The sequence below is a fragment of the Dermacentor silvarum genome, chromosome 3 (assembly GCF_013339745.2).
Source record: "Dermacentor silvarum isolate Dsil-2018 chromosome 3, BIME_Dsil_1.4, whole genome shotgun sequence".
Taxonomy (NCBI): Eukaryota; Metazoa; Arthropoda; class Arachnida; order Ixodida; family Ixodidae; genus Dermacentor; species Dermacentor silvarum.
The window spans coordinates 16696056-16721840 of NC_051156.1; the positions used below are offsets into that span (position 1 = coordinate 16696056).

Below are 25785 nucleotides of genomic sequence, written 5' to 3' on the forward strand. Positions count from 1 at the left end.
TCTTTCCTCCTTTACAATCACCATATATGTAAAGCAAACACGCCTTCTTCCGATGAGCGAAAGGCCTTGGGGGGGAGGGGGAGGGAAGGGAGGCGACGTTTAGCTGCGGCACCAAGTGCCTATTTATATCAGAGGCTCCGGCAACAGTCACCAACGCCGCACGCATTTTGTGCGAACGTGGGCAAAACGCCAACGGCGTCGACAACAGTTCTGCGTGTTGCCGGTGCTGCAGCATGTCGTAAAAAGTTTATACAGCTGATAAAGCTAGTATCATTACCCCGTATAGCTCTCTACAAATTTGCTATCGCAACTGATGCTTCGCCTTTCAGGTGAAACTGCGACAACTTTTTCTTTGTGCGCATAAAAGTGATTTTGCAGAGTAGTGCAATTTTTGTCTCCAACATATTTTAATCATATTTCTTAGTCCAATGGTTGTCTTTGAGTGGTAATGCTTATGTTTTATATCTTGTACAGTTTCGTTCACTATGTTCAATTTTTCTCCCGCCCTGATTGGTCTTCGGAGTGCAGTAGTATGTTTCTAAGTAAATAAATAAATGAATGAATAAATAAATAAATAAATAAATAAATAAATAAATAAATAAATAAATAAATAAAATCAATAAAGATAAGAAATGTGTATTTTTTTTAGCAGAAGAGCTTACTCTCTTGGGCCATAAAATTTCTTCTCAAGGTCTTTCTCCTGTTGAGTGTAAGATAAAAGCTATAGTTAATGCGCACCCCACCAAAAGACATCAAGTCACTGCAATCTTTTTTAGGACTAGCATGGTACTATGCCAAGTTCTTATATCATTATAGTGACTTGGTCAAACTGTTGTGAAAAATGCTTAGAAAAGGTCAGGTATTTGAATGGACTAATCAAGCACAGCATAATTTTGATCAAACTAGAGCTCCCCTGTCATGTAAACCAGTCATTGAAATGTTTAACCCGGGTCAACTATGATGCAGTAGAACCCCGCTGATATGTTTTTCACAGGACCCTAAGAAAAAAAATATCACAGCATATCCACGAGGTGAATGATGGTGAGGTGGGCGAAGCTCCGGAGGTTATAGGTGATACCGTTAATCCTCCGAGAAGTTCGCCCGATAAAATCATCATGCAAACACGTGAGGTACGGTGAAGAAAACTTTTATTGAGATTACAAGTTACCTTTATATATTACGCACTTGTGGTCGGAGAAGTGCATAGCTAGGGGTTCGAGTACCGTTTTAAGGGGAATGTTAGCAAACACAATGTCTATGCACGACCCCCGCACGGTAGTAGGTGCAAGGTGGTCTAGGGAGATCACTGTGCGCCTTCTCGCCACCGGGAAACTCGCGGCGGAGCACGGCGATGGCGGCGGCCCGATTCTGCTCGTTCCTGATGCCAGAAACCGCGGTCAGGTTATTATTGAACCAAAGTCGATCACACACGTCGCAACTGTGGCCAAACGAATGAGCAAGAAATTCCCGCTCGAACCGCGCGTCGGCTCCTTGAATGTGAGACCGCTGCCGCCACTTGGTCACCACTTCCCGCGCACGAGCACCATCCGGGTCTGCCCGGCGCCGCGCTCGCTTAGCCGCCGCTTCCCGCTCTCGCCTTTCGGGGTCCGCTGCTCGCAGTGCACGTTTCGCTGCGGCGTCATTGGCGCGCACTGTCTCGAGATCCGCCAGGCGCCGTGCTCGCTGAGCCGCCGCTTCCCACTCTCGCATTCCGGGGTCCGCTAAACGCAGTGCCCGTTTCGCCGCGGCGTCATTGGCGCGCACCGTCTCGGGATCTGCCAGGCGCCGCGCTCGCTTGGCGGCAACTTTTCGAGCTCGCACCGCGGGATCCTGCCGACGAGCACGAGCCGCAGCGGCCATCCGCGCCCGCCGCTGCGCATCGTCCATGCTCCACCAACGATCCGACACGTACGGCGACGATCCAAGAAATGAGAGAGGCGCTCGCTCCCCGCGCATCCCCGCGCAGCAGCCAATCGGAGAGCAGCGGCACTTCCAGCGCTATCTAGTGTCGATTCACACAAGCGCCATATTGCACACAATTCTATTGGACCAACGCCATCTAGGAAATGAGACGAGAAATGGTGATGACGACACAGATTGTGTACAGCGCCATCTAGAATATCGTCCCTGAACTGCAGTTTGTATGTACTTCTATGAGACAGCGCCATCTATTGGCGCTGTCTATTATAGACAGCGCCAATAGATACGGGAGATACTGCCGTTTACTGCCGGGAGATACGCCGGACAACAGAGACGTGACAAGGTTAGACTAAGAGGAGCTACGCCACCTAAAAACCGTCAGAGCCAGGAAACGCAAGAGCCGGGAAAGAGGAAAAATTGAGAAATGGGAGTAGTGTTGAACTGCACACAATATTATTTTAATTCTTACTTGTGAAAAAAAAGTCGTAGTTTCACCCAACAGCCGAAGTATCGATTGCGATAGCTAATTAGTAGGCAGCTATACAAAATAAGAATAGTCCGTATAAACTTGTAAACATTCGCTTATTAACTACAGTGTAGACCGCTTATAACGCAAGTCGCCGGAGTCGCGAATATCCGCACTATAAGCGGTACTGCACTATAACCAAAACAACGATTTTCAAGCCCTGCACATATGCAAAACATGTAGACCAAGCATGTAGACGCGCTTTGTACTATCGCGCGCACATCGCGATTACGTTTTCCCCAGTGAGCTGGCGAAAGCATAATCGCGATGTAGTCGGTGCTCTTCAAGCTCGACAGCTTTGCACCGAGTCAAAACCAAACAACTGATGAAAACCGCGGCCGTTATCGATGCGATCGTGGATGACGACTACACAGTTACGAAAGCCCACGGCCAACGCGGTATGCGCGGCGGTAAACGAAAAAATAGGGGCTTCAAAGACACAAATAGGCTCGAAGCGTTCCCGTGTTGCTGTCATCCACGTACGATTTCAACTGATGGCTGTGGCGATGCGACTCCGCTGCTTGGTTTGGGTTGGACGCTAGCGCCGTTCTTTTGCGGCGCTTCTCGCACATTTGCGGCGCTCCTCGCTCACCGAGCTCTGAAAGTAGTCCGAATTAACTGATGTGCGGCCAAATAAGCCCGAATAAACGAGAGTTTGATTCCACTGAATAATGCATACGCCGGCCGGGAACACGCACCTTGTTGAGAAACGTGCTCGCTGCCGCCCTTGTTGACGAGATTTTCCTGCGGAAGCCGCATTATAACCGATATTTCGTCTCACGTGGCTATATGGTCGGGAAAGACCGTACTATATCCGGTCCTGCGCTATAAGCGGTTACGTTATAAGTGGTCTATACTGTATATTAACAAGCATGGTGTCAGCGCACACAGGCAAACATGAACACATCACATTCGATGAGCGCGGACACGCGCTGTCAAACGCTGGCGTGAGGAATTTAAACGCTGCTGCAGAAACGAGCGAAGTGACCTTCATGTTGTTGTCTACCGCTTCAATGCACCTACACTGCGTAGACTCTGCCCCCAACGTAGATCGCTTTCAAGATACGGCCCGCGCGACCGCGCGCCGCCGCGTAGTACGCAGTTGATGCCAGAGCACAACGCTGCCCGCTATCCCTCCCCCCTCGCTCCCTCGCCGGTGCCTCGACCGCAACGGAAGAAGGCGCGTTTCCTCCCTGCTTTTCTTTCTTTTGAATGTGAGATTTAGACGTGGTCGTCGGCTTCCCTCACACGCTTGCACTCGCACATACAGCATACGGTGCGCGGCGACGGCGTTATCGCCCTTGGACTTCATACGGAACATCTATGAGCCAAAACTAATTTTAGGGCCGCAACGCGTAATAGACACCATCTTTAGATAGCAAATACGGATCTCAAGGGCCATACTTTTGCTGGCGGAAACCGAAAATACGCAGTGTCACCCCGGCACTAAGGGCGGCCAATGCCATCGTCAAGCAACCCAGCCAAGTGACATGAAAAGTCAAAATGGCCGCTCGGGCTGGCGCGGGGTGGCAGTTCGCAACGTATGATGTGGGAACGGTCCCACAGTTGCGACGTAACAGCGGGGTTACCAATGCATTGGGTTCTACGGGAGCTGTGCCGGGACCGGCCGGAAACGACGTAACAGCCGGGAAAACGCAGCACCCGGGAACGTAACAGCGGGGTTCTACTGTAGCGAGTTTTGACTGTGAGGCTTTTCGAGTGTCGCATGGCTACTGCGAAGAGACCTTCGTTGACAAAGCATCAAATCATGACTTTGGTTGTCGACATACAATTTTAACGTAACTAATTTTTTCTTTAGTGAAATTCATTTTTTCAGACTGCCCGATTACTCTGACGTTTCTTACAGCCCCTTCCATGCAAGAAAAATCAGTCGGTGACTGTACTCCTTTTAGTGTCAGCCTGAACTTCAATGTAGAAAAATTTCAATATAAAGAAGTAAGGTGCCAATTTTATCGACTTCATTATATCGAGGCTTAACTGTACTTTATTTTCTTCTGGCTAAAACACCTTGCAGCAAAGCGCATCTTCCACTCCTGTTGCAGCGTTTTAAGGAAACGGCTCGCCTGGTCCACAGACACAGGATTAGACATAGGATACAGCATAAACAGTTTCAGGTGTAGCAGTAGGTTGGCAAACGCACTCGGGTATAACTTTATAAGTCAGCGGCATTTGCCTCTCAAAGGCAGATGCACAAAACTGATGTCATGAGCTGGACGACCGGTGACCCAGGCGATGGAGAACGTGGCCGCCAACGCTTCGAGCTGGGCCGACTTGCGTCGGCTGTGTGTGCCTGCCCTTCGTCACAGTGTATTCCCAAATTGTTTGTGGCGGCCTATCATGCCAGAAATATTGTTGCGAGCTTACGATGCACAATTTGTGCTGCGTGCGGTTGTTCCAAGCTGTGATCTGGTGAAAAAAGATTGCAGCAAGCATCGGTGACGCTGCGCTATGCTTCGTCTGAAAACAGGATCTCGCGGCAACACACCGCTGCAAACAATCCTACGTGTTTTGTTTTGCTCCAAAATGAAGTTTGCCAAAGTCTGGTACCTTACTGGGAGCGGCGGGTGTGTCCGTGTACTGTGTCGCAATATCGCTGTGTTTCTTGTCGAACGTGGTGAAGTGATGGAGCACAACCATTCTCAGGATAAATGAGAAAAGTGTATGCGGATGAAACAAACCTACGAGTGTCTCAACAGAAAAGATTTGTGAAAGCAACCTCCAACGCAAAGATTCGTTGCTGTCAGCTCAGTGCGCAAACGATCGTTGGCAGCAATCGATAAGATAGCCGAGTGTCTAGAAGCGTCGTTCGAGCGTTGTGTAGCAGTGTCGACTGATTGCTATCCACCAATGATAACAATGAGTGACTAACACGTGCTGCTTGAGTGAATGTGATTGAATTATTAACGGTCAGGTGTTTGGTAGCAGTGCTTGTTTTCTTAATGTACTAATATTGCCCCAGTACTAATATAAAATTATGACTGCTAAACTCATGCCTTTACAAGGGAGCTTGGCATAAATTCGCGTCGCTGTGTGGCTTAGTACTTTTTGCTTACTGTGACACAATCACGCATAAGTTGTGCTGCCAGCACTCGACATGTTTTCCTACAGCACAGCTCTGTGCTGCTTTTCGATTCTCATGATATGGTGCTACTAAAAGTTTCTATGACAGCGAAGGAACACAAGCTGGAGAACTGACTCCTAATACCTCTACCCGCATCTGTGTGTAAATGTGCGTGCATGTTTTCATGCGTGTTTTCGTATAATTTTTATTTTCATTTTTTAATATTTTAGATCTTAATTTTTGTGCTCGCGTTTGCATGCATGTGTGTGAATATATGAGCGCTTCCATGCATGTTCGTGTTTATTATTATTTCTGTCCTTTTATTTTTGCATCTGTTTTTGTAAGTATGCTTTCAGCCACGTCTTTCTTCACAAGTTCATTAATTGGTCTCATTCAAAGCACCAAGTCCTGTGAATAGCAGGGCTGGCCTCTTCGATCTCGTTAAATCCCTTCTCTCTCATCTGCCTTGTCTTTTCAATCTGTCATCTTGCTGTGTTTTATACTACTATTCTGTCCTTGCTTCTTGTGTTGTTGCCACAATGTGATTCACCAACTTGCAGTAAAGAAAGGTCTATCAGCTATGACAACAGAAAAGTTGACAGATACATTATGTTAAAAGCATCAAGTGGCTTGCACAGTAACTTCACCTCTTACCCCTGTTAATGTGTTTATGCATCAGTGCATGCGGCAGCTAGCCAGAAGTGCACATGAAAGGGTTCCATATTGTAAAACCACACCTTGCTATGTTGTTGCTTTTTTTCACGCTTCCAGTATTAGTAAACAGATGGTTTCGCTGCCCATCACATATGGTGGTGCACGTTTATAACATTGTGCAGCAGGTTGTCATTTCATGTCTTGATGCTTTCATCACTACAAAGTCAATCAAGTCAGTCAATGGAGTCCAGCAAAGCAGTGCTCTAAGAGCTTTTACAACTTTCACCATTTATTACTTTACCAATTTCAATGTCTGAATCTGGCCGTCATTTTGCCTACGACTTGTGCAATTAACAATGTGCCTCACTAAAACACATTCAACTTTACTGAGCACTTTTCGGTATAAAAAAATGACAAAAAAATGCTAGCAAAGTTATTCAGGTTAATAATTATGCTTGCATTCACATTACTTGCCAGAGTCAGATGAATGAATTAAACATTGGCTACGATTTAGAGTGCAGACTGCTAAGTGTGCCTTTCAAGCGTGCCCCGACTACTGTTATCTCGACAATGGCTGCCCAAATGAGCATTTAGCGCCTCACTAAGCTAATGATATTTTATATTTGTTCACTTATTCGCATTATTTGTCCGAGCCAGATAACCAAAATAAACAATGCAACCCCATTAATGTGGTTTGGCGGACAAGCTGCTAACAGTGGCTGTCAATTTTGTGTTGACAACTGCTACTTCCCCAACATTAGCTGCAATTTGAAGTGTAGACTGCTAACGGTGCCTTTCAAGCTTGCCCTGACTACTGTCACTTCACCACGGGTACCGTCAAGCTCGACAATGGCTACCCGAATGAGTATTCTGGGCCTCACTAAGCTAATGATGTTTTATATTTGTTCTTTTATTTGCATTACTTGTCTGAGCCAGATAACCAATATAAACAATGCAATCATCAATGCAATCATATGAATGTGCTTTGGTGTGCAAGGTGCTAACAGTGGCTGTCAACTTCGCGTTGACTTCTGCTATTTCACCAACATTAGCTATGACATGACTGCGATTTGAAGTGCAGACTGCTAACAGTGCCTTTCAAGCATGCCCTGACTACTGCTATTTCACCACGGGTACCGTCAAGCTCGACAATGGCTACCCGAATGAGCATTTTAGACCCGACAAAGTTAAACAGGGTTAACAATTCTGTTTTCATTCAGATTTGCCAGCATTTAAGCATGTTTCCATGCCAGCTCTTAAAGTGAGCACGATGTGTGCAGTATGTTGCTTATCAGAATTGAGCTTCGATTAAAAGGAATAAAGTATTTACTCGATTCTAGCGCGCCCTTGATTGTAACGCGCACCCGTTTTCCGTGACCAAAAGAGAGAGAAAAAAAAGATCCTTTACAGTACCGTGCACCTCATGTTTTAATACAGAAATACAACTTTGTTTCATTTGGAAAAACAAAGATTTACTCCTAATGTACTAAAGTTGCGATGAATAAAAGAAAGTCGCAGTTTCGCCCAGAAGGCGAAGCATCGATTGCGATAGCAAATTACTAGACAGCTATATGAAGTAAGGATAGTAGTTTTATCGGCCATATAAACTTGTAAACATTCGCTTACTAACTAAATTGACAAGCACGGTGTCAAGCGTGCACAAGCAAACACGAACACGTCTTGCTCGATGACCGTGGAAACTTGCTGTCAAAACGCTGGAGTGACGAAGCGTGGCAGCAGTCGCGTGCGAATTGACCTTCGTACTAGCATGCCTCTCGCTTCAACGTGAACTATAAGCGATGAAAGCAGTGCGCAGCGGACTCTCTCCCCGTCGCAGATCGCTTTTAAGAAAGGGCCAAGGCGATCGTATCGCCGAAGTAGATTGTCGCAGAATACGTCCTGCTTCGGTCCATTGAAACCCTTCCGCGTTGCTTTGGTAGCAAAAATCCTCTCCTTCAGTTTGCACCAGTCCCGCACACAAGTTTCGGGTTCTCAGAACGCCCGTGACTCAGCCCGATTTCTGTCTGTCTCCACACACATGATCACTTTCCATTTAAATGCGGCATCATGACGAACTTGGCACTTCATGCTGATAGTGCAAACACAGAAAATGGGAAGACTAAGCACACGTACTAAGCAGACGTACTAAGCAGACGTACTAAGCCTAAGCACACGTACTACAGCACATGGAGGAAGCTACGGCAGCGTGTACGAGGTGGCCATTTTGAAATGCCGATGGCGATACGGTAATGCAGATTTAGGGTCGTACTCGATTCTAACGCGCATGCAATTTTTGGACCCGTCTTATCAAAAAAAAAGTGCATGTTACATTTGAGTAAATACGGTATGCCATCAAATGAACTGCTTATTTACTTTATTGGTCACGGGATGGATGGTTGGCTGTTGCGTACCCAGTGGCAAAATTTTGGTAGCCCTAATTGGCTGTTCTTTCGTTAATAAGAAGCTGTTATGCTTAGTCGAGCGGCTCAATGCCAGACAGCTCGCAGTCGGAGTCGCTTTCTTCAGTGTCATCTTCACACAGTTGGATGACTATGGGTTGAATGTAGTCACTCCCAGATGTGTCAAGTCTAGACTTTGCCTCCAGGACCATCAGGTGCTGAATTTCCTTCTGAATGTTCTTTATTTCTCCTGCGTTTGACACTCTGGAAAGCACCCATCGCCTCAGCTTTTTTTTGCTCTTCCACGCTACCACGAGGCATATGGCCTATTAGCCCCGATTGATTATGGCTTCTTCAAAACACACGGCCAAGGCTTGGGTGACGCACATGCCCAACCAGTGGCTCACCACTCTCCCTGCTTCTCCTCCGTCCTATAGTCAGGCACCTCACGCCATCCGGTGGAGGGTGCAGCAGTTAAATTAGATGACACTTTGCAGCGTCACAGCAAAGGGTGACAAAAGCATTCACATCCCATCTCAGTTTAATTATAATCTTATTTGATTATATCCTTAGTTGCCAACTATTGCTACATGTTCTCAGCATGGCAAAGAATCATTTGATACCATTTCCATGTTCGCACAACATCTACAATTCACCTAACCGACCGTTTCATTTTGGAAATGGTTACATGGTACCCAGATCCCAGATACACCAAACCCGTCTGTCTTAAAAAACAGAGGCTGCATCAGCAGTACATGTGCTACACATAATGACTGCTACAAATGTTGGCGATTCGTTACTCTTGTGTTTGAGAGCCTGCTACACATTCATAAGCTGCTCCGTCTAGTTGTATAAGCACTGCAACAATTCTAACAAATGGTACTTACAGCGTTGTTGTCTTCATCGGATGCAACACTGTCGTAGAGGGGTTCGTCATCACTTAGCCGATGCTCTTCCCAGCCTGGACACACAAAAATGGTTGAGTTTATTAGATGGAAGTGCATCTCATCTTCGCAGATAGGTGGCGCTCCCGTCTATCTCGTGGACCTCATATGTGAAGAATAAATTCCTCGGGCAATTCCTTTGTGCCACAGAAGCTGTCCCTGTCGTGTGTTAAAACCACATTTAGACAGGGTGTTCCAGCTATCCTGCATCATGTTTTCAAAGAAAGCAAACCTTTCTATGTAGATGCAAGCAACTATATGCTCTCAGCAGCAACCTGAAATAGGTTCCATTATTTCTTGTTTTCATTTACGTGATCTGTAATGATTATTTACTTTCAATTGTTATATTCTGCAGATTTTCAATCCTTAAAGGGCCCCTAAACCACCCAGAGGTCGAAATTTAGTTGTAGTGTTGCAGTTGTGCACGAGCCTACAACAAACACGTAGCCGCAAGAATTTTTCGAAATGGTGCCGTAATAGCGGAGTTACACACGTTTGATGATCGAAAAACGGCCCTCGCTCTTTTCGCTCTTTCCTTCGCTACTCTCATCGGCTGCTCTCCCCTCCTCGCCGAGTGCTTCTCGAAAGGTCACGTGAAATACGTCATCGCCAATGCGCTTCTCAAAACACTGCCAACTTGCGGTTAAGGCATGTCCACACTAGCGGCACATATACCGACGGCAAACCGGCCACCAGTGCCGTAGAACGTCTGCCGCGCGAGAGGTGTCCAAAGTAGACGACAGTTCGGCTGGCGCCCCGCCCGCTGCACGATGAATGGGCCAATCGACGACCGCGAAGCTGCGCGCCTTCGCCACCGGCAACAAACATCGACTGCAGCTCAGCTGCAGCGCACGCGCCGGGAGACGACGGGCTCGGCTGTGCTCGCATCGCAGCCGACGGCGCCGCTAATATCAGCGTATTTTCTTCTGTACAATTATTGCGAAGAGCGATAACAACGATAAGAAAATATTGCGGCTTGTGAGCTTCGGTATTTCATTTCGAAGCGCCGTCCGTTTTAGCTTTGAAGGGAACCAGATAAGGCATAGCGATGATATCGGCGCCGTCGAGCGATCGGCGGCGGTGAGGCTGCCGCACAAATGAGCACCGGTCTCATCCTCTCTACGTACGGCAAGGAAATCTCGCCGTTCGCGAGCAAAAACCGCTGTAGAACAGCGGCCCGCGAATGGCAAACTACATGCGACGAGTTACTGTGCCGGTAACATGGACTCAGCGCTTCTCGGCTACCCGCTGTTGCTGCGGTGCCAGCCCGTGTTATGCGAAGCATACCACTATAAATCCTGTGTTGCACGCACGTCCGGAAAGGCCAACACTGTCACACTGTTCACGCAGCTAATCAGACCGCTAAGCACGACTGTGTTGGAACGCGAGCCATTTGGCACTTGCATTGCGGGCTGTAATTACCGATTCGCAAGGGCGCACAAACGAGCAACTCGACGAGGAGGAACAGAAAGCACGCGTACCTGCTAGCAGACTAACCGGAAGTCGTAGGTTCTTGTTCAACCAATGGACATCGTTTCCGCAGTTGACATCACCAGATTCCCCCTGCTGACATCGTGACAACCGCTGGGGATACCGAAAAGGCGTGGGGAGGAGGACGGCATTGTTTTTTTGATTTTGTGGTGCTCCCGCGGCGCGTAGTGCTACAGCGGTTCGCATCGTTGATCGTGACGGCATTCTGAACTCGATGCGCGTTTACTTGAAATGTTGAAAAAATATCTGAGGTGGTTTAGGGGCCCTATAAGTTTAACTCTTTAGCAATTGAAAAATTTATCTTCAATTGTTTGCAGCATGTTGCCGTCAGCATAGTCATGTTTAGCAGTAAGCAGACTGCCAAGTCGAAGTCATCAAAAATCACTGTAAATGCCACTGATTTGTTGCATGAAACCAATCGAAACGCTAGCATTAATGTAGCGGCTACCTAAAAAAAAATGTCACAGTTTCGCCCTAAGTGCGAAGCAATGAATGCGATAGCAACACAGCAATGTCATACGAAGTAAGGTGAGTGGCTTTGGTAGCAATATGAATTGTAGTAAACATGAGCTGATTAAGTAAGGAGGTGTGCTGCGGCATAAGTAGACCGACATGAAGAGACACTCGATGACCACGAGAAGGCGCGTGTGAAACGGTGGTGTTGATGAGAAGTGCTTCCCGTGGGCAGCGCGTGCGAAGGGACACACCTGTAGTGCTGCACTGCCGATGCCGACGGCAGAAATCCGGTTGAAGTGTCCATATAATTGCTATTGCAATAAAAAAAGAAACAAAGAAATAACGTCCTGTACGAGGGTCATCGAGAAAATAAAGACCGTTTGGTGATAGAAAATAAGAAAGTCGCACTTTCGCCCGAAAGGCGAAGCATCAGTTGCGATAGCAAATTAGTAGAGAGCTATACGGAGTAAGGATAGCAATTTATCGGCTGCATAAACTTGCACACATTTGTCTACTAACTGAATTAACCAGCACGGTGTCAGCGCGCACAAGCAAACATGAATAGATCACACTCGATGACCGAAGACAACCACTGTCAAAACGCTGGCGTGAGCATGCGTGGCAGCAGCAGCGAGCAAAGGATCATGCAGTCTATCGCTTCAACGGCAATTGAGTGGCGAAAGCACAGCGCATACAAAGGTACGAGCTGTGTGGAGATCGCTTCCAAGATACGGTGCATGCGACAGCCGGCAGCCACGCAAAGTACAAGTGCGCAGTTGCTGGCGGAGTAGAAGCCACACCCCCTCCCGCTTTCCTCCTTTCGCGTGGAAGATTGAGTCGCCAGTTTGACTTGCGCCCGGTCGCATTTGGTGCTGCAGCTAAATCTCGCCTCCCTCCCTACGTCCCATCCCCCCACGGCCTTTCGCACGATGAAAAACATGGTGTTCGCTCTCCGTGAAAGCGCTCGTCCCTCGTGTGCTTTCACTTGCACATACAGCCTAGGGCACGCGGCAATGATATTATCGCCCCTGAACTTTATATGGAAACTCACAGCGACGCTGATGGCAGAAATTCACTTGGAGTGTCCATATAATTGCTATCGCAATAAAAGCACAATATTTATTGGAAAACACAATTATGTTACCTACATGAAGCCTGCTGCACTTCTCTACATAATCACCTCATACATTTAAACATATGTCGTATCTGGTCACGAGCTTCAGAATTCTTGTGTTATACTCTTCTGCAGCCAGTTCATTATGCCAGGTCGAGTTTTGTCGTTTGTTTACTTATAAAATAAAGTGACATGCGGTGAACAAAGACAAAACACATTTGCTTTATGCACATCAGAAACAGGAATACATGCTAAGATGCATTCATATCAGAGAAGATAAGAGTCTCTAAAGCAGCCGTAAAAGCACTGACGAAGGAAGGTATCACGACTGAATTTGGTAATTCATTCCATTCTTTAATCGCCCTGGGAAAAAAAGCTATATTTGAATGTATCATTCCGTGCAACTGGCGGCTGTATGTATAAACTGTGACCGTGTCTGAAGCGTTAATCTGGTGAAATTACACAGCATTCAGATAAATTAATTTTAACCTGATCTTGAATAATTAGAAATAAAAATATTAATCGATAAAACTTAGTCCTTAGTTCTAAAGCGGAAAGGTTTGCACGACTGCATAGTTCAGTAGGAGAGTGCACGCTAACATTTGTTAAATACGAACCTGGAAGCCAGTCGCTGAACTCTGTCCAATTAGTGACGGTTAGTAGCTGTGTGAGGGTCCCATACTATCTTAGCATATTCAATATTTGGCCATATTAGTTATCTTACATGCCAGGTTTTTCACTTCAGGAGTTGCACAATACAATCTTCGCCTGAGGCCCCACAGAGCATTTGCCCTGCCACAGACTTCATTGATGTGTGTTCTACCTCAAGTCTGGGGTAAATATTAATCCTAAATATTTATATTCTGTTGCTCTTTCTGGTTCATTGTGAACCGATGCTGTATTTATACCTCAGGGACGCCTCCTTCCTTTGTTATAGATAGTCATGCAATCGTGAACATTTGTTCATCCATTGTTGAACATTTCACACAATTTTCTTACATTTATTTCGTTCATTACATTATAACTATATACTGCTTTCAGCTGCCGGTAAATTTCTGACAGTTTCACATTTTGAGCATCCAGATATCAAATAACACACTCCTTACCTCACAGTCGGCGGGATTTGCAATCACGCAGTTCATTTAGAGTTTTAGACCATTACACCAACTGCACAAGGGCGACTTCTTGCAACTTCCACTCACAGCGTTACGAGCACAGCTGTTACGGAAGCCAGCTGACCCTCAAAAGAGAAAGTATGTATTGTCACGCAGTAGTGACAGTGAAGAAAACAGTCCTAAAACTGTGTATGACGAAACTGATTATTTATTGGGCGAACTTGTGCCCACAAAAGCAAGCTACACTTGAAGCACAAAGATAGCGGCGAACACAGACGGTGATCGTTGAAAATCTGACCAGCGGCGAAACGCGTCGGCTTTTATACGCGAGTCGTCGAAGGTTCTAGATTAGTCCCTGGTGCCCGCGTGTCTTCCAGAAAGTTCTAGACAATTCGCGTCGCTCATACAATCAGATTACCTGAGCGTCGGTGACCACAGACGACGGATAGAAGCACGATAACGTTCGAGAAGCTTCCAATGCAGGCGCGTCCTGCGCCGAGCGATAACGTTTAACCTTTGTTAGCCGGTGGAAAGCGGCCACCGGTGAAAGATAAACATGCATACGTGTCAATACCCTCCCCTTAAATAGCATCGTCTCGATGCTACAAACACGAAAGCGAAAACAAAACCACATGTACAGAAAGGGAAGAAAAATAAAAGCAACAAAGGACCTAAGTTCGTCAGCGGGAGTAGAAAGGCTTAAGACGCACCACGTGGATGACTTCAGGTCGTGCGCGGCGCCGCTGTGATTGCGAAATGCCATCTGGCACGACCTCATAGTCCAGTGCACCAATACGTCGGATGATCTTATATGGTCCGAAATAGCGATGTAAGAGTTTCTCGCTAAGTACTCGTCGGCGTATCGGAGTCCAGACCCAAACACTGTCGCCGGGCTGGTACTCAAAGTAGCGTCGTCGAAGATTGTAGCGTTGGCTGTCGGTTCTCTGCTGGTTCTTGATGCGCAGGCGGGCAAGCTGTCGACCTTCTTCGACACGCTGCATATAGGTGGCAACGTCGAGATTTTCTTCGTCGGTGGCATCCGGTAGCATGGCGTCAAGCGTCGTTGCCGGTTTCCTTCCGTAGACCAGGTTGAATGGCGCCGTGTGCGTCGTTTCTTGCACGGCCGTGTTGTATGCGAAGGTCACGTATGGAAGGATGGCATCCCACGTCTTGTGTTCGACGTCGACGTACATTGCCAGCATGTCGGCGATAGTATTATTTAGGCGCTCGGTGAGGCCATTTGTCTGGGGGTGGTAGGCGGTGGCTGTAACGCAGGATGGCTTGAGTTAGTTCAGCCGTGAAGGCCGTACCTCTGTCGGTGATGAGGACTTCTGGGGCACCTTTCGCCCGGACTTGTAAACGACGGTGATGTCGAATGCTTGAAGTCTCAGACTCCATCGTGCTAAGCGACCTGAAGGATCCTTCAAGTTAGCTAGCCAACACAAGGCGTGGTGGTCGCTCACAACTTTGAAGGGCTTACCATAGAGGTAGGGGCGAAACTTTGATGTAGCCCAGATGATGGCGAGGCACTCCTTTTCTGTTGTGGAATAATTTGCTTCCGCCTTCGACAGCGACCAGCTAGCATAACTTACAACCATTTCTAGTCCGTCAGTCCTCTGCACAAGCACGGCGCCGAGTCCTCCGCTGCTTGCGTCGGTGTGGACTTCGGTATCGGCGTTTTCGTCGAAATGCGCAAGTATTGGTGGCGACTGCAGGAGTCACTTCAGTTCTTCAAATGCTTCTACTTGCAGCGTCTCCCACTTGAACTCGATGTCAGCCTTCGTAAGGTATGTCAATGGCTCGGCAATCTGTGAAAAGCCCTTGATGAAGCACCTGTAATAGGCACACAGTCCAAGAAATCTACGCACTGCCTTCTTGTCGGCGGGCGGAGGAAAGTCAGTGATGGCTGCACTTACCCGGCGAGCTTCATAATCCTGCAGCACTGCTCCAGGGATGTCATCCTAGGCATGGACTTTCTAAACCAACACGGTGCAGTCATCGACTTAAGGTCCAAGTCGATAACGCTTTCATCGCACAACGCGATACCCCGCACCTCCACCAGATGTCACGTAGTAGTGACAGTGAAGAAAACAGTTGTAAAACTGTGTACGACGAAACTGGTTGTTTATTGGGCGAACCTGTGCCCACAAAAGCAAGCTACATTCGAAGCATAACGATAGCGGCGAACACAGTTGGCGATCATCGAAAATCTGATCAGCGGCGATCTATCTGCTTCTACTTGCAGCGTCTCCCACTTGAACTCGATGTCAGCCTTCGTAAGGTATTTCAATGGCTCGGCAATCCGTGAAAAGCCCTTGATGAAGCACCTGTAATAGGCACACAGTCCAAGAAATCTACGCACTGCCTTCTTGTCGGCGGGCGGAGGAAAGTCAGTGATGGCTGCACTTACCCGGTGAGCTTCATAATCCTGCAGCACTGCTCCAGGGATGTCATCCTAGGCATGGACTTTCTAAACCAACACGGTGCAGTCATCGACTTAAGGTCCAAGTCGATAACGCTTTCATCGCACAACGCAATACCCCACACCTCCACCAGATGTCACGTAGTAGTGACAGTGAAGAAAACAGTTGTAAAACTGTGTACGACGAAACTGGTTGTTTATTGGGCGAACCTGTGCCCACAAAAGCAAGCTACACTCGAAGCATAACGATAGCGGCGAACACAGTCGGCGATCGTCGAAAATCTGATCAGCGGCGAAACGCGTCGGATTTCATACATGAGTCATTGAAGGTTTCAGATTGATCCCTGGTACCCACGTGTCTTCCAGAAAGTTCTAAACAATTCGCGTCACTCATACAATCAGATTACATGAGCGTCGGTGACAAGAGACAACGAATAGAAGCATCGATAACTGTTCGAGAAACTTCCGATACATGCAGGCGCGTCCTGCGCCTAGTGATAATGTTTAACAGCCGGTGAAAGATAAACATGAACACGTGTCAGTATGTAACAGATTTGTTTTTTTTTTAAAGTAAATATTGTGTTTTTGATTCTGTATAACTAAACGGTCTTTTATTTTGTGGATGACCCTCGTATGATGAAAGTGGTTGATTGCATGGGCAGAATTAGGACAGAAGCACTGGTGTAGTGCCCCAGCTGGAGTGTTCATATTTGGGCTTGTTGGTACATCATGAAGGTTTTTTTGGTGTTGCGCAACTAATACATGGACGCAAAGAAGAACAAGACCCACAGACAGCACTTATACCTTCCACACTTTACGTCACGGACAAGTGACCCACTCGCAGTGATAACATAATCGATGTCAACAGTTCAAACATGGGAAACAATGCAGCCAATCACTGCAATCGCTAATGCATGCATAAAAAATCCACTACTTTCTTTGACAGTGACAAGGACGGCTTGCTCACACATTCTTTGCCGTGTGCCTCAATGTGAGCGCTTTCAGTGATTAGACAGGTCGATTCACATTTGTTTTTACGAGAATAACTGCATCTTTAAGGTGAGGAACACAACCGCACTTGTGAAAATGAAGGACTAAGAAAACCATCTAGCAACACTTTGTTCACTTTGTTAGAGTGCTCTCTCAGCTGCTCATTTACGCATCTGCCAGTTTGCCCAATGTAACTTTTCCCACAGGATAACAGTATTCGATAAATGACACACGTCCTGCATTGCTGTGCAAGTTTGCTCTGAAGACTGCGACAACAAGGCCCAGGTTGCTGTCCTTGCCCCCGAGTACGAGGCCACAAAGGTTGATCTCAGAAAGTGTTGACACTTGAATATGCTGTAAGCCTCAATCTTCAAAGATTGCTGACAGTGAGCCATCACCTCACTGTCGGTGAAGCTTTCATTGTGGCATCTGATGAATTTTGATGCAGTGTTGGTCTGACTGTGTAGAGGCCAGTCCACTGATTGCGTCGCCCCACTGCAGGCGACACTGTCAGCCAGTAGGCATGAAGGCTTCGCTTCGTACCACCGATGTGAAGATATCGTCAACATGGCATGAAACCGTATCTTTGGTCGCCAACTCTCAAATTCAACACAACAACAACATTTTCTTCCCCCTTAAAATTCAGTTTTTGCTATTCACCAATAATTCGGAAATTTTTACCGCCCCTACTGTGTAAGAAAAACCAGTCGGTGACTGAACTTATTTGCATAAAAGGTTGAATTTCTATATAACAAAATTTCAATATATTGAAGTAAAGTGCCTATTTTACCGACTTCGTTATATAGAGGTTTAAATGTTCTTGACGTTTCGTGATGGTTGAGGCCACATTTCGCATTTTATTTTTGCCTGTCATGGTAGCCTACGTGTGTCATGTGCCACTGTGATGTCTGACAAATGTTATCTGGGAGCAGAATACTCATTTTCAAATTTTACTCACATATTAACTGCATGAACATATGCTGGGGTTGCATATTTTATGTTTTTTTCAAGAACTGTGTGTTTCTTTCTCAGGAAAAAAAAAGATCTTGCATAAGTTTCATTAGCAGTGAACATTGTTGGGGAGATTCAAAATGTCAAGCACAAGTTTGGAGACTGTGCAGTACTATCTAGTGCAGTCTTGTCTTTGTCCCAATTTTCGCTCAGCTTTGTTCACTACAAATGTTGTGAGAATAAATTTTGCCAAGCTTCAGAACCCAGTGCATTTCTTGCATTTTTGATCAATTATCTGCCTTAATCCCAGATATCGTGGGGGTGCTGTATGTACAGGAATAATAAGGTCAAGCTTCAAAATTCCATAAATTTTTACCCCCCCCCCACACACACAGACACACACGGACGCACACACAAGGAAAAAACTTTCGCTCAAGGTAAATAATTATGTGTGTCATGTGCCACTGTGAAGTCTGACAAATATTATCACACCCGAACTTTACATCCTAGAATGTAAAGCTTATCAACTTAGCTAGGATTAATGTTTTACTTCACTGTCTTTCAATGTCACTAAAATTAAATTAAGAGCTCTTATGACAGCTCCAGGTGTAAAACACAGAAGCTGGCATTACATAAAAACAGTGGCAAGATGGAAATAATGTCACAAACCGGGCTGCTTGGCCCCCAGGTGTCGTCGCTTGGCCTCTGACAGGACGTCAATGAGCAGGGTGGCAAATTCCCGAGCCGTCAGCCGCGCAAGCTTCTGGCGAGCCTGTGTGGGTGGTGAGAAGGCAATGCCACATTCCCTCAGCCGTGCCACTTTCCTTGGCCTAGTCTCATAGTTCTGTCAACTCACATGCGAGTATTGCAGCCCCCCCTTGGCATTCCCTTTGTGTCCCTTACAGAGCCTAACGCAGATCCTCACAACAAGCTCAGTCCTGTGCCATTTCGATGAAGCCCTTATGCCAATGACCATCCTCGAATTTTACGGACATGTCCTTTTGAGGATGAACGAAAACATCAGCTCTGTGTGCACTTTGGAGTTATTTAAAACTTAGTTGAATTTAGAAAAATTTAGAAACGTAAGCTCTAAAAATTTAACTTAATTAATGAATTAATTCATTTCCTCATTTATTTTACAGTACAATCTAGACCAGTTTGATCAGACTTGTACTTTGCTTGAGCATCTGTTTTAGGAATGGTATCGGAGTGCATATCACTACCCTACTGCGGCTCCTTTTTTTAATGGTGCTTATGCATTGTTATCTTGACAACCAGCATAAAATGAGGGTCTGCAGTACGAAAGTCTGCTAAATTAACAAACCTTCATTACCTCAAATGGCTTCTTCTGTACATTTATCTTTGTATAGCAATTGTTTATTGAAAAAAGAATTGTTGTGGTCTTCACTTAAAGGGCCCCTAAACCACCTCAGATATTTTTTGAACATTTCAAGTAAACACGCGCGTCGAGTTCAGAATGCAATCACGACCAACGATGCCAAACGCTGCAGCGCTACGCGCCGAGGGCGCGCCACAAAACCAAAAAAACAATGCCGTCCTCCTCCCCTCGCCTTTCCGGAACCCCAGCGGTCGTCACGACGTCAGCAGGGGGAATCTGCTGATGTCAACGGTGGAAACGATGTCCATCGGTCGAACAAGAACCTACGACTTCCGGTTTGTCTGCTAGCAGGTACGCGCGCTCCCTGCTCGTCCTCGCCGTGTTGCTCGCTTGTGCGCGCTTGCGCATCGGTATTTACAGCCCGCAACGCAAGTGTCAAATCGCTCGTGTTAAAACACAGTCATGCTTAGCGGTCTGATTAGATGCGCGAATAGAGTGCGACAGTGTTGGTCTTTCCAGACGTGCGCGCAACACTGGGTCTATAGCGGCACGCTTCGCATAACACGCGCCAGCACCGAAGCAACATCGGGTAGCCGAGAAGCGCCGAGTCCACGTCCACGTTACCGGCACGCTAACTCGCCACACGCCGTTTGCCATTCGCGGGCCGCCGTTCGACAGCGGTTTTGCTCGCGGGCGGCGAGATTTCCTTGCCGTACGTAGAGAGGATGATACCGGGACTCATTTGTGCGGCAGCCTCACCGCCGCTGATCGCTCGACGGCGCCCATATCGTCGCTAGGCCTTTTCCGGTTCCCTTCAAAGCTAAAGCGGACGGTGCTTCGAAATGAATTACCGACGCTTACAAGCCGCAATATTTTCTTATCGTTGTTATCGCTCTTCGCAATAATTGTACACAAAGAAGAAAAATACGCTGATATTAGCGGCGCCGTCGGCTGCGATGCGAGCACAGCCGAGCCAGTCGTCTCCCGTGGGTAGCCGTGCACTCAGCAGCAGCCAATGTTTTCGTTGCCGGTGGCGGAGGCGAGCAGCTTCGCGGTTGTCGATTCGCCCGTTGATGGTGCAGCGGGCGGTGTGCCGGCCGAATTGCCGTCTACTTTGGACACCTCTCGCGCGGCAGACAGGAGGCCGCTAGCATGGCTAGCGTGGACGTGCCTTAACCGGAAGTAGGCGTTTTGAGAAGCGCGTTGGCGATGACGTATGTCACGTGACATTTCGAGCAGCACTCGGCGAGGAGGGGAGACCAGCCGACGAGGAGAGAAGCGAAGGACAGAGCGAAATGAGCGAGGGCCGTTTTTCGATCATCAAACGCGTGTAACTCCGCTATTACGGCACCATTTCGAAAAATTATCGCGGCTATGTGTTCGTTGTAGACTCGTGCACAACTGCAACACCACAACTAAATTTCGACTTCTGGGTGGTTTAGGGGCCCTTTAAACCAAGGCAGTCGTGTTACAACTGACCACATTAACTGTGGCTCTGTTGAGACCATGCATCAAGGTATGGAACTGCACAGCAAGGTTGGTTATCTTGACATCTCATACGATGGCACCTTTCTGCAGGCCTGATCCGTCAAGTACTGAGACTATCCTTTGCACTAATATAAGGCAGTCCTGCTGTTTGTGGGGCAAAAACATCCGAGCTGGCTGGCAAGGCTTTGAAGGCAGTAGTGCAAAAGATCCCTTGAGAGATGTATGCGAGGCCTCAATGCCACCAACAAGCCAAGAGAGTGCAGCACTGACCTGGTTTCTGGTGGAGGACAGCTCGGGACTGACGGGCAGGAAGGGCACGGCCTGTCTGTCGGCCCCCACCAGGCTGGCCCCACCCCCGAGCCACACGGCCTCGCACTCTCGCCGGTCCACCTCATCATACAGGTCTCGTGCAAGCTCCACAAATAACCGCTCTGGCAACTGCAACACCCGTGATGACCTCAATGGCACTCCTATATAACTGCGACAGAACTTGCTTTTGGGCAAGTTGGTGCTTGGGCATACTAAACATATCGTTCTGGCACAAAGTAGTGGAACATGAAGCAGGGGAAAAGGAAAAAAAGAGACAGAGAACGGCAAACTACCAACTGCTGATTAGAAGACAGACACAAGAACAAAGAAAACTTCCACCCATGTGCAGTGCAGAAAATGCGTGACGTAGAAACACAGAATCACGAAATCTGCCTCTCAAAAAGGCAGATTTTCGAGGAAAACAACATACTAGATGTGCCACTAACACAAGTTGACCCTTCTTCCTGATAAGAAAAGCTTCTAATAATTCCCTCGCCCTATCTAACTGCCCGAAGAAAGAACATGGCAGTCATCTGCACTACTCCTCTGTCTGCGCTACAACAAATGTAGGGAAGGGGGGCCCCCCCTTCCCTTCTGAAGGGCCTTCCAAAGTCAAACCCGCTTATAATGATACCTGTTTTAACAATATACTAGCCTGTCAATGACAACAGACCACTTCAAGCAATGAAAAAATTGCAGCAGACCCCATCTCATGACTGTTGATGGTAATGCATTAGCATTGAATCAATATAGCCAACACCACGTATTGCCACCATCAAAACAAGTTACGTATGAAGCATGTACTGCCACGGGACTACTTTTTCGCACTAAACAGGTTTTACATAAAGACCCATACTATGCGCGAGAAATGTTGTGCAGCACTGCACACAGATGACGAACTTGCATAAAGCTCAGTTTTAGTACATAGTTAATTGCTGACTGAACACTGAGGTGGTCCTAGAAAAAATATTCCAAATAGCGCATCTAATAACACACTGTATTGTCTTTAAATGGAGATAAGCCTCTGAGACACAGTTTTTTTAATACTGCTAGCTAGATTAAATTTATGCAGAATATAGTGTTTAATATATTATTATCGAAAATATTTTTGAAGCGGGAAAGGTATGGTCTTTGTGCAAGGTTTAGGCTTCACAATAGGCCTAGGAGGGCGCTATAAAATAGCCTATACTGCTCTTTATAGATGATCCATTGCAAATAAGCTAAAAAAACAACTTCCTTTTCACTCTATTACTTAAAGAAAAAATAGCTAACCTTGACCACTGTTATCGAGAAGATTTATGATTGGTTTGCTGTATTGCACATGACCAAAACTGTTACATACTAAGATAAAGCTTAATACTTGTGTGCTAAAAATCCTAGTGCATGTTCCTGCGAAATTTGTCCAAGATTGAGTCAAATTAAGTACAAGAATGTTTTGCGCAAGCAGTAAAACAGCCTTAGATTGACAAAAGAGAAAAACAACGTTGAAGGTTTCTACACATTTTTGTTACTATTGCAATGATCAATTGGCATGAAATTTGCCCAGAATGCAGACTAGTCTTTCCAGAAGAAGGGCAAAACTTGAAAATTCTCATACTGCATAGGTGATACCCTCAGAACCCCTGCAAGCTTCTTGTAGAGCTTGCTCAAGACCTCTGTGGCTCTTGTTAAACAATAGGGTGGCTGTAGAAGTGGCCTTCTCCCTACAACAGTGTGTGAAGCAAATCTTGTTCTGGAGTGCAGTAGCCAAAGCTTGCTGTTGGGAGACATTCTGGGTTTTGCTATGAACACAGCGAGACAGCAGCTTTTCATCTATCAGCCTCTCATGTGCAAGAAGCACGGCCTTCACCTGAGCACTTGTGAAACTTGAAGATGCCAACTATGCTGACTCAGCCAGGGCTAGTGCTTGCTTGTACTTACACCAGCAAAGCTCACCATCTAGGCAAAACTTGTGGTTGTGATCCTCAACGGTCAAGTGTGGATGGATAAAATGGAGCCCCTACAGCTACCATGCCACAATTAGAATTGTTTTTCAGTCTTTGTGGGGATCGAGGTGCCTTCCCGAAGCCTTGTCTCCCAGCTAGCGCGTGACGCTTGGCTCGATCTCCGGGAACCGCCCCCGTAACGGCAACATGGCGGACATGGCTAGCGCGCCGGACCTACTTTCTCGCGCAAACCGTGCCTCTCCCCCCGAGATTGGACTTGCCCCACGAAAACACATCACTGGAACGCGCCCTAATTGGCCTCTCGAGCGGCGGCCCCCGGGCACCCTCTCCACCCGAGCTCTCGTCCGCTGAGCGCTTCCTCGCCGCGGCAGATGCTCACAGGCCCGCAACGAGGTGGTTACCAACGTGGTTACATTAGACCTTTGTTCTCGCGACTCCTCGTTCTCGCGCTTGGCGGACCGCTACCCGGTTAGCCCTAGCGCAGCGGGCGTGCGTACTCGATCGGTCTTGCGGTGAGCTTTGGCCCGTAAGCGCCGTGACTGTCGCACTGTGCTGTATCTTCGGTGAATAAACCCATGTTTGTTGGCGATCTGACTTCGGAGCGAACCCTGCCGTAGCGCCTTTGTGTGTTGCGGAGTGGAGGAGCGTCGTGCCCTTTCCTGACCGTCGCTCGTAGGGTAAGCCTTGTGCAAACCCATCTCCACATAACTGGCACCCAACACGGTTTCGGCATGGCATCAGAGCAGGCCCCTTCACGGCCCTCGTTCCTGCTTGACCCCTTGGCTGTGGACTTATGGTCCTTCGAAGCGAAACACGCCGATAGCATGACGTAGGTTCGGCTTCGCGACCCTCTGCTTTCGGCCACCAAGAGTGATCCCTTCCTTCGAGTGCCCTAGGTGATGTCGACCGCTCGGTTGTGTACGCTAGTCCTATATAGCCATGCCAGTTATGGTTTTCTCAACCGTTTGAGACGCGCAGGGAGCAGGTGCCTACTAGCCCCTCCGGCGTGTTGTCTCCGCTCGCTGGCCTTTGTCCCAAGCGCAGCTGTGCCCAACGTGCCGCATCGGAGCCACCCTGCTTAGATGCCGGCACGAATACGCTTGCCGGCCTCCCTTTGTCCCGAGCGTCGTTCGCTGCGCCATGTGCCGCATCGGAGCCACCCTGCTTAGATGCCGGCACGAATACGCTTGCCGGCCTCCCTTTGTCCCGAGCGTCGTTCGCTGCGCCATGTGCCGCATCGGAGCCACCCTGCTTAGATGCCGGCACGAATAAGCTCGCCGGTCTTCCTTTGTCTCGAGCGTCGTTCGCCGCGCCATGTGCCGCATCGGAGTCACCCTGCTTAGATGCCGGCACGAATACGCTCGCCGGCCTCCCTTTGTCCCGAGTGTCGTTCGCTGCGCCATGTGCCGCATCGGAGCCACCCTGCTTAGATGCCAGCACAAATACGCTCGCCGGCCTCACTTTGTCCCGAGTGTCGTTCGCTGCGCCATGTGCAGCATCGGAGCCACTCTGTTTAGATGCCGGCACGAATACGCTCGCCGGCCTCCCTTTGTCCCGAGCGTCGTTCAGCTGACGCCATGTGCTGCTCGGGCCCCGCTCGCCGGCCTTCCTTTGTCCCGAGCGTCGTTCACGACGCCATGTGCTGCTTCGGAGCCACCCTGCTTAGATGCCAGCACGAATACGCTCGCCGGCCTCCCTTTGTCCCGAGTGTCGTTCGCTGCGCCATGTGCCGCATCGGAGCCACCCTGCTTAGATGCCGGCACGAATACGCTCGCCGGCCTCCCTTTGTCCCGAGTGTCGTTCGCTGCGCCATGTGCAGCATCGGAGCCACCCTGCTTAGATGCCGGCACGAATACGCTCGCCGGCCTCCCTTTGTCCCGAGCGTCGTTCGCTGCGCCATGTGCCGCATCGGAGCCACCCTGCTTAGATGCCAGCACGAATACGCTCGCCGGCCTCCCTTTGTCCCGAGTGTCGTTCGCTGCGCCATGTGCAGCATCGGAGCCACTCTGCTTAGATGCCAGCACGAATACGCTCGCCGGCCTTCCTTTGTCCCGAGCGTCGTTCACGACGCCATGTGCTGCTTCGGAGCCACACCACTTTGCTGGTGCCACCGACAAAGCGGCAGACCTGTGCTCGGGGCAGGCCTTCCCCTGCCCCGAGCATAGGCTGGTGTCGCACCGGAGCCACCCTGCTTAAGTGCTGGCACAAACTAGCTCGCTGCCCTTTGTCCAGAGCGCAGTGTAGTGCCCAAAGTGCCGCATCGGAGCCACCCTGCTTAGATGCTCGCAGGCATATGCTCGCGGGCCTACCTTTGTCCCGAGCGCCTTTCTCGGACGAATACGCTGTGGTGCAGCCTTCCTTTGTCCCGAGCGCAGTTCGGTGTCCCGTGCACCGCAGCTGAGCCTCCCTGCCTCGCTGTTGGTGAAAAACCGCTCGCTGGCCTCTCCTTGCCCCGAGCGCAGCTGGGAAGCAATGTCCAGCGCGAGCCGCCCCGCTCAGCCAGCAAAATTGTCGCGCGTTCCGACTACCGCTTGCCTCATGCACAGCCGAGCGACATTTTCGACGTGCATGAGCCACCCTGCTCCGCCGTCGATCCATCTGCCGGTCATGTGAGGCCTCATGCGCCTGTCAAAGTGGCA

General features: G+C 48.3%; 1 protein-coding gene across 2 annotated transcripts in view; it reads right to left on the minus strand.

Moving 5' to 3' along the window:
• LOC119444234 (ARF GTPase-activating protein GIT1-like) overlaps nt 1–25785 on the minus strand; it is a 149118-nt gene that overhangs the window by 28110 nt on the left and 95223 nt on the right. For both annotated transcript variants that reach the window (XM_049663219.1, XM_049663220.1), the window contains 3 exons: nt 21162–21329; nt 18734–18836; nt 9469–9542 (listed from right to left, as the gene is read on the minus strand). In XM_049663219.1, the coding sequence (XP_049519176.1) occupies nt 9469–9542; nt 18734–18836; nt 21162–21329 (345 nt within the window). The remainder of the gene's footprint in view (nt 1–9468; nt 9543–18733; nt 18837–21161; nt 21330–25785) is intronic.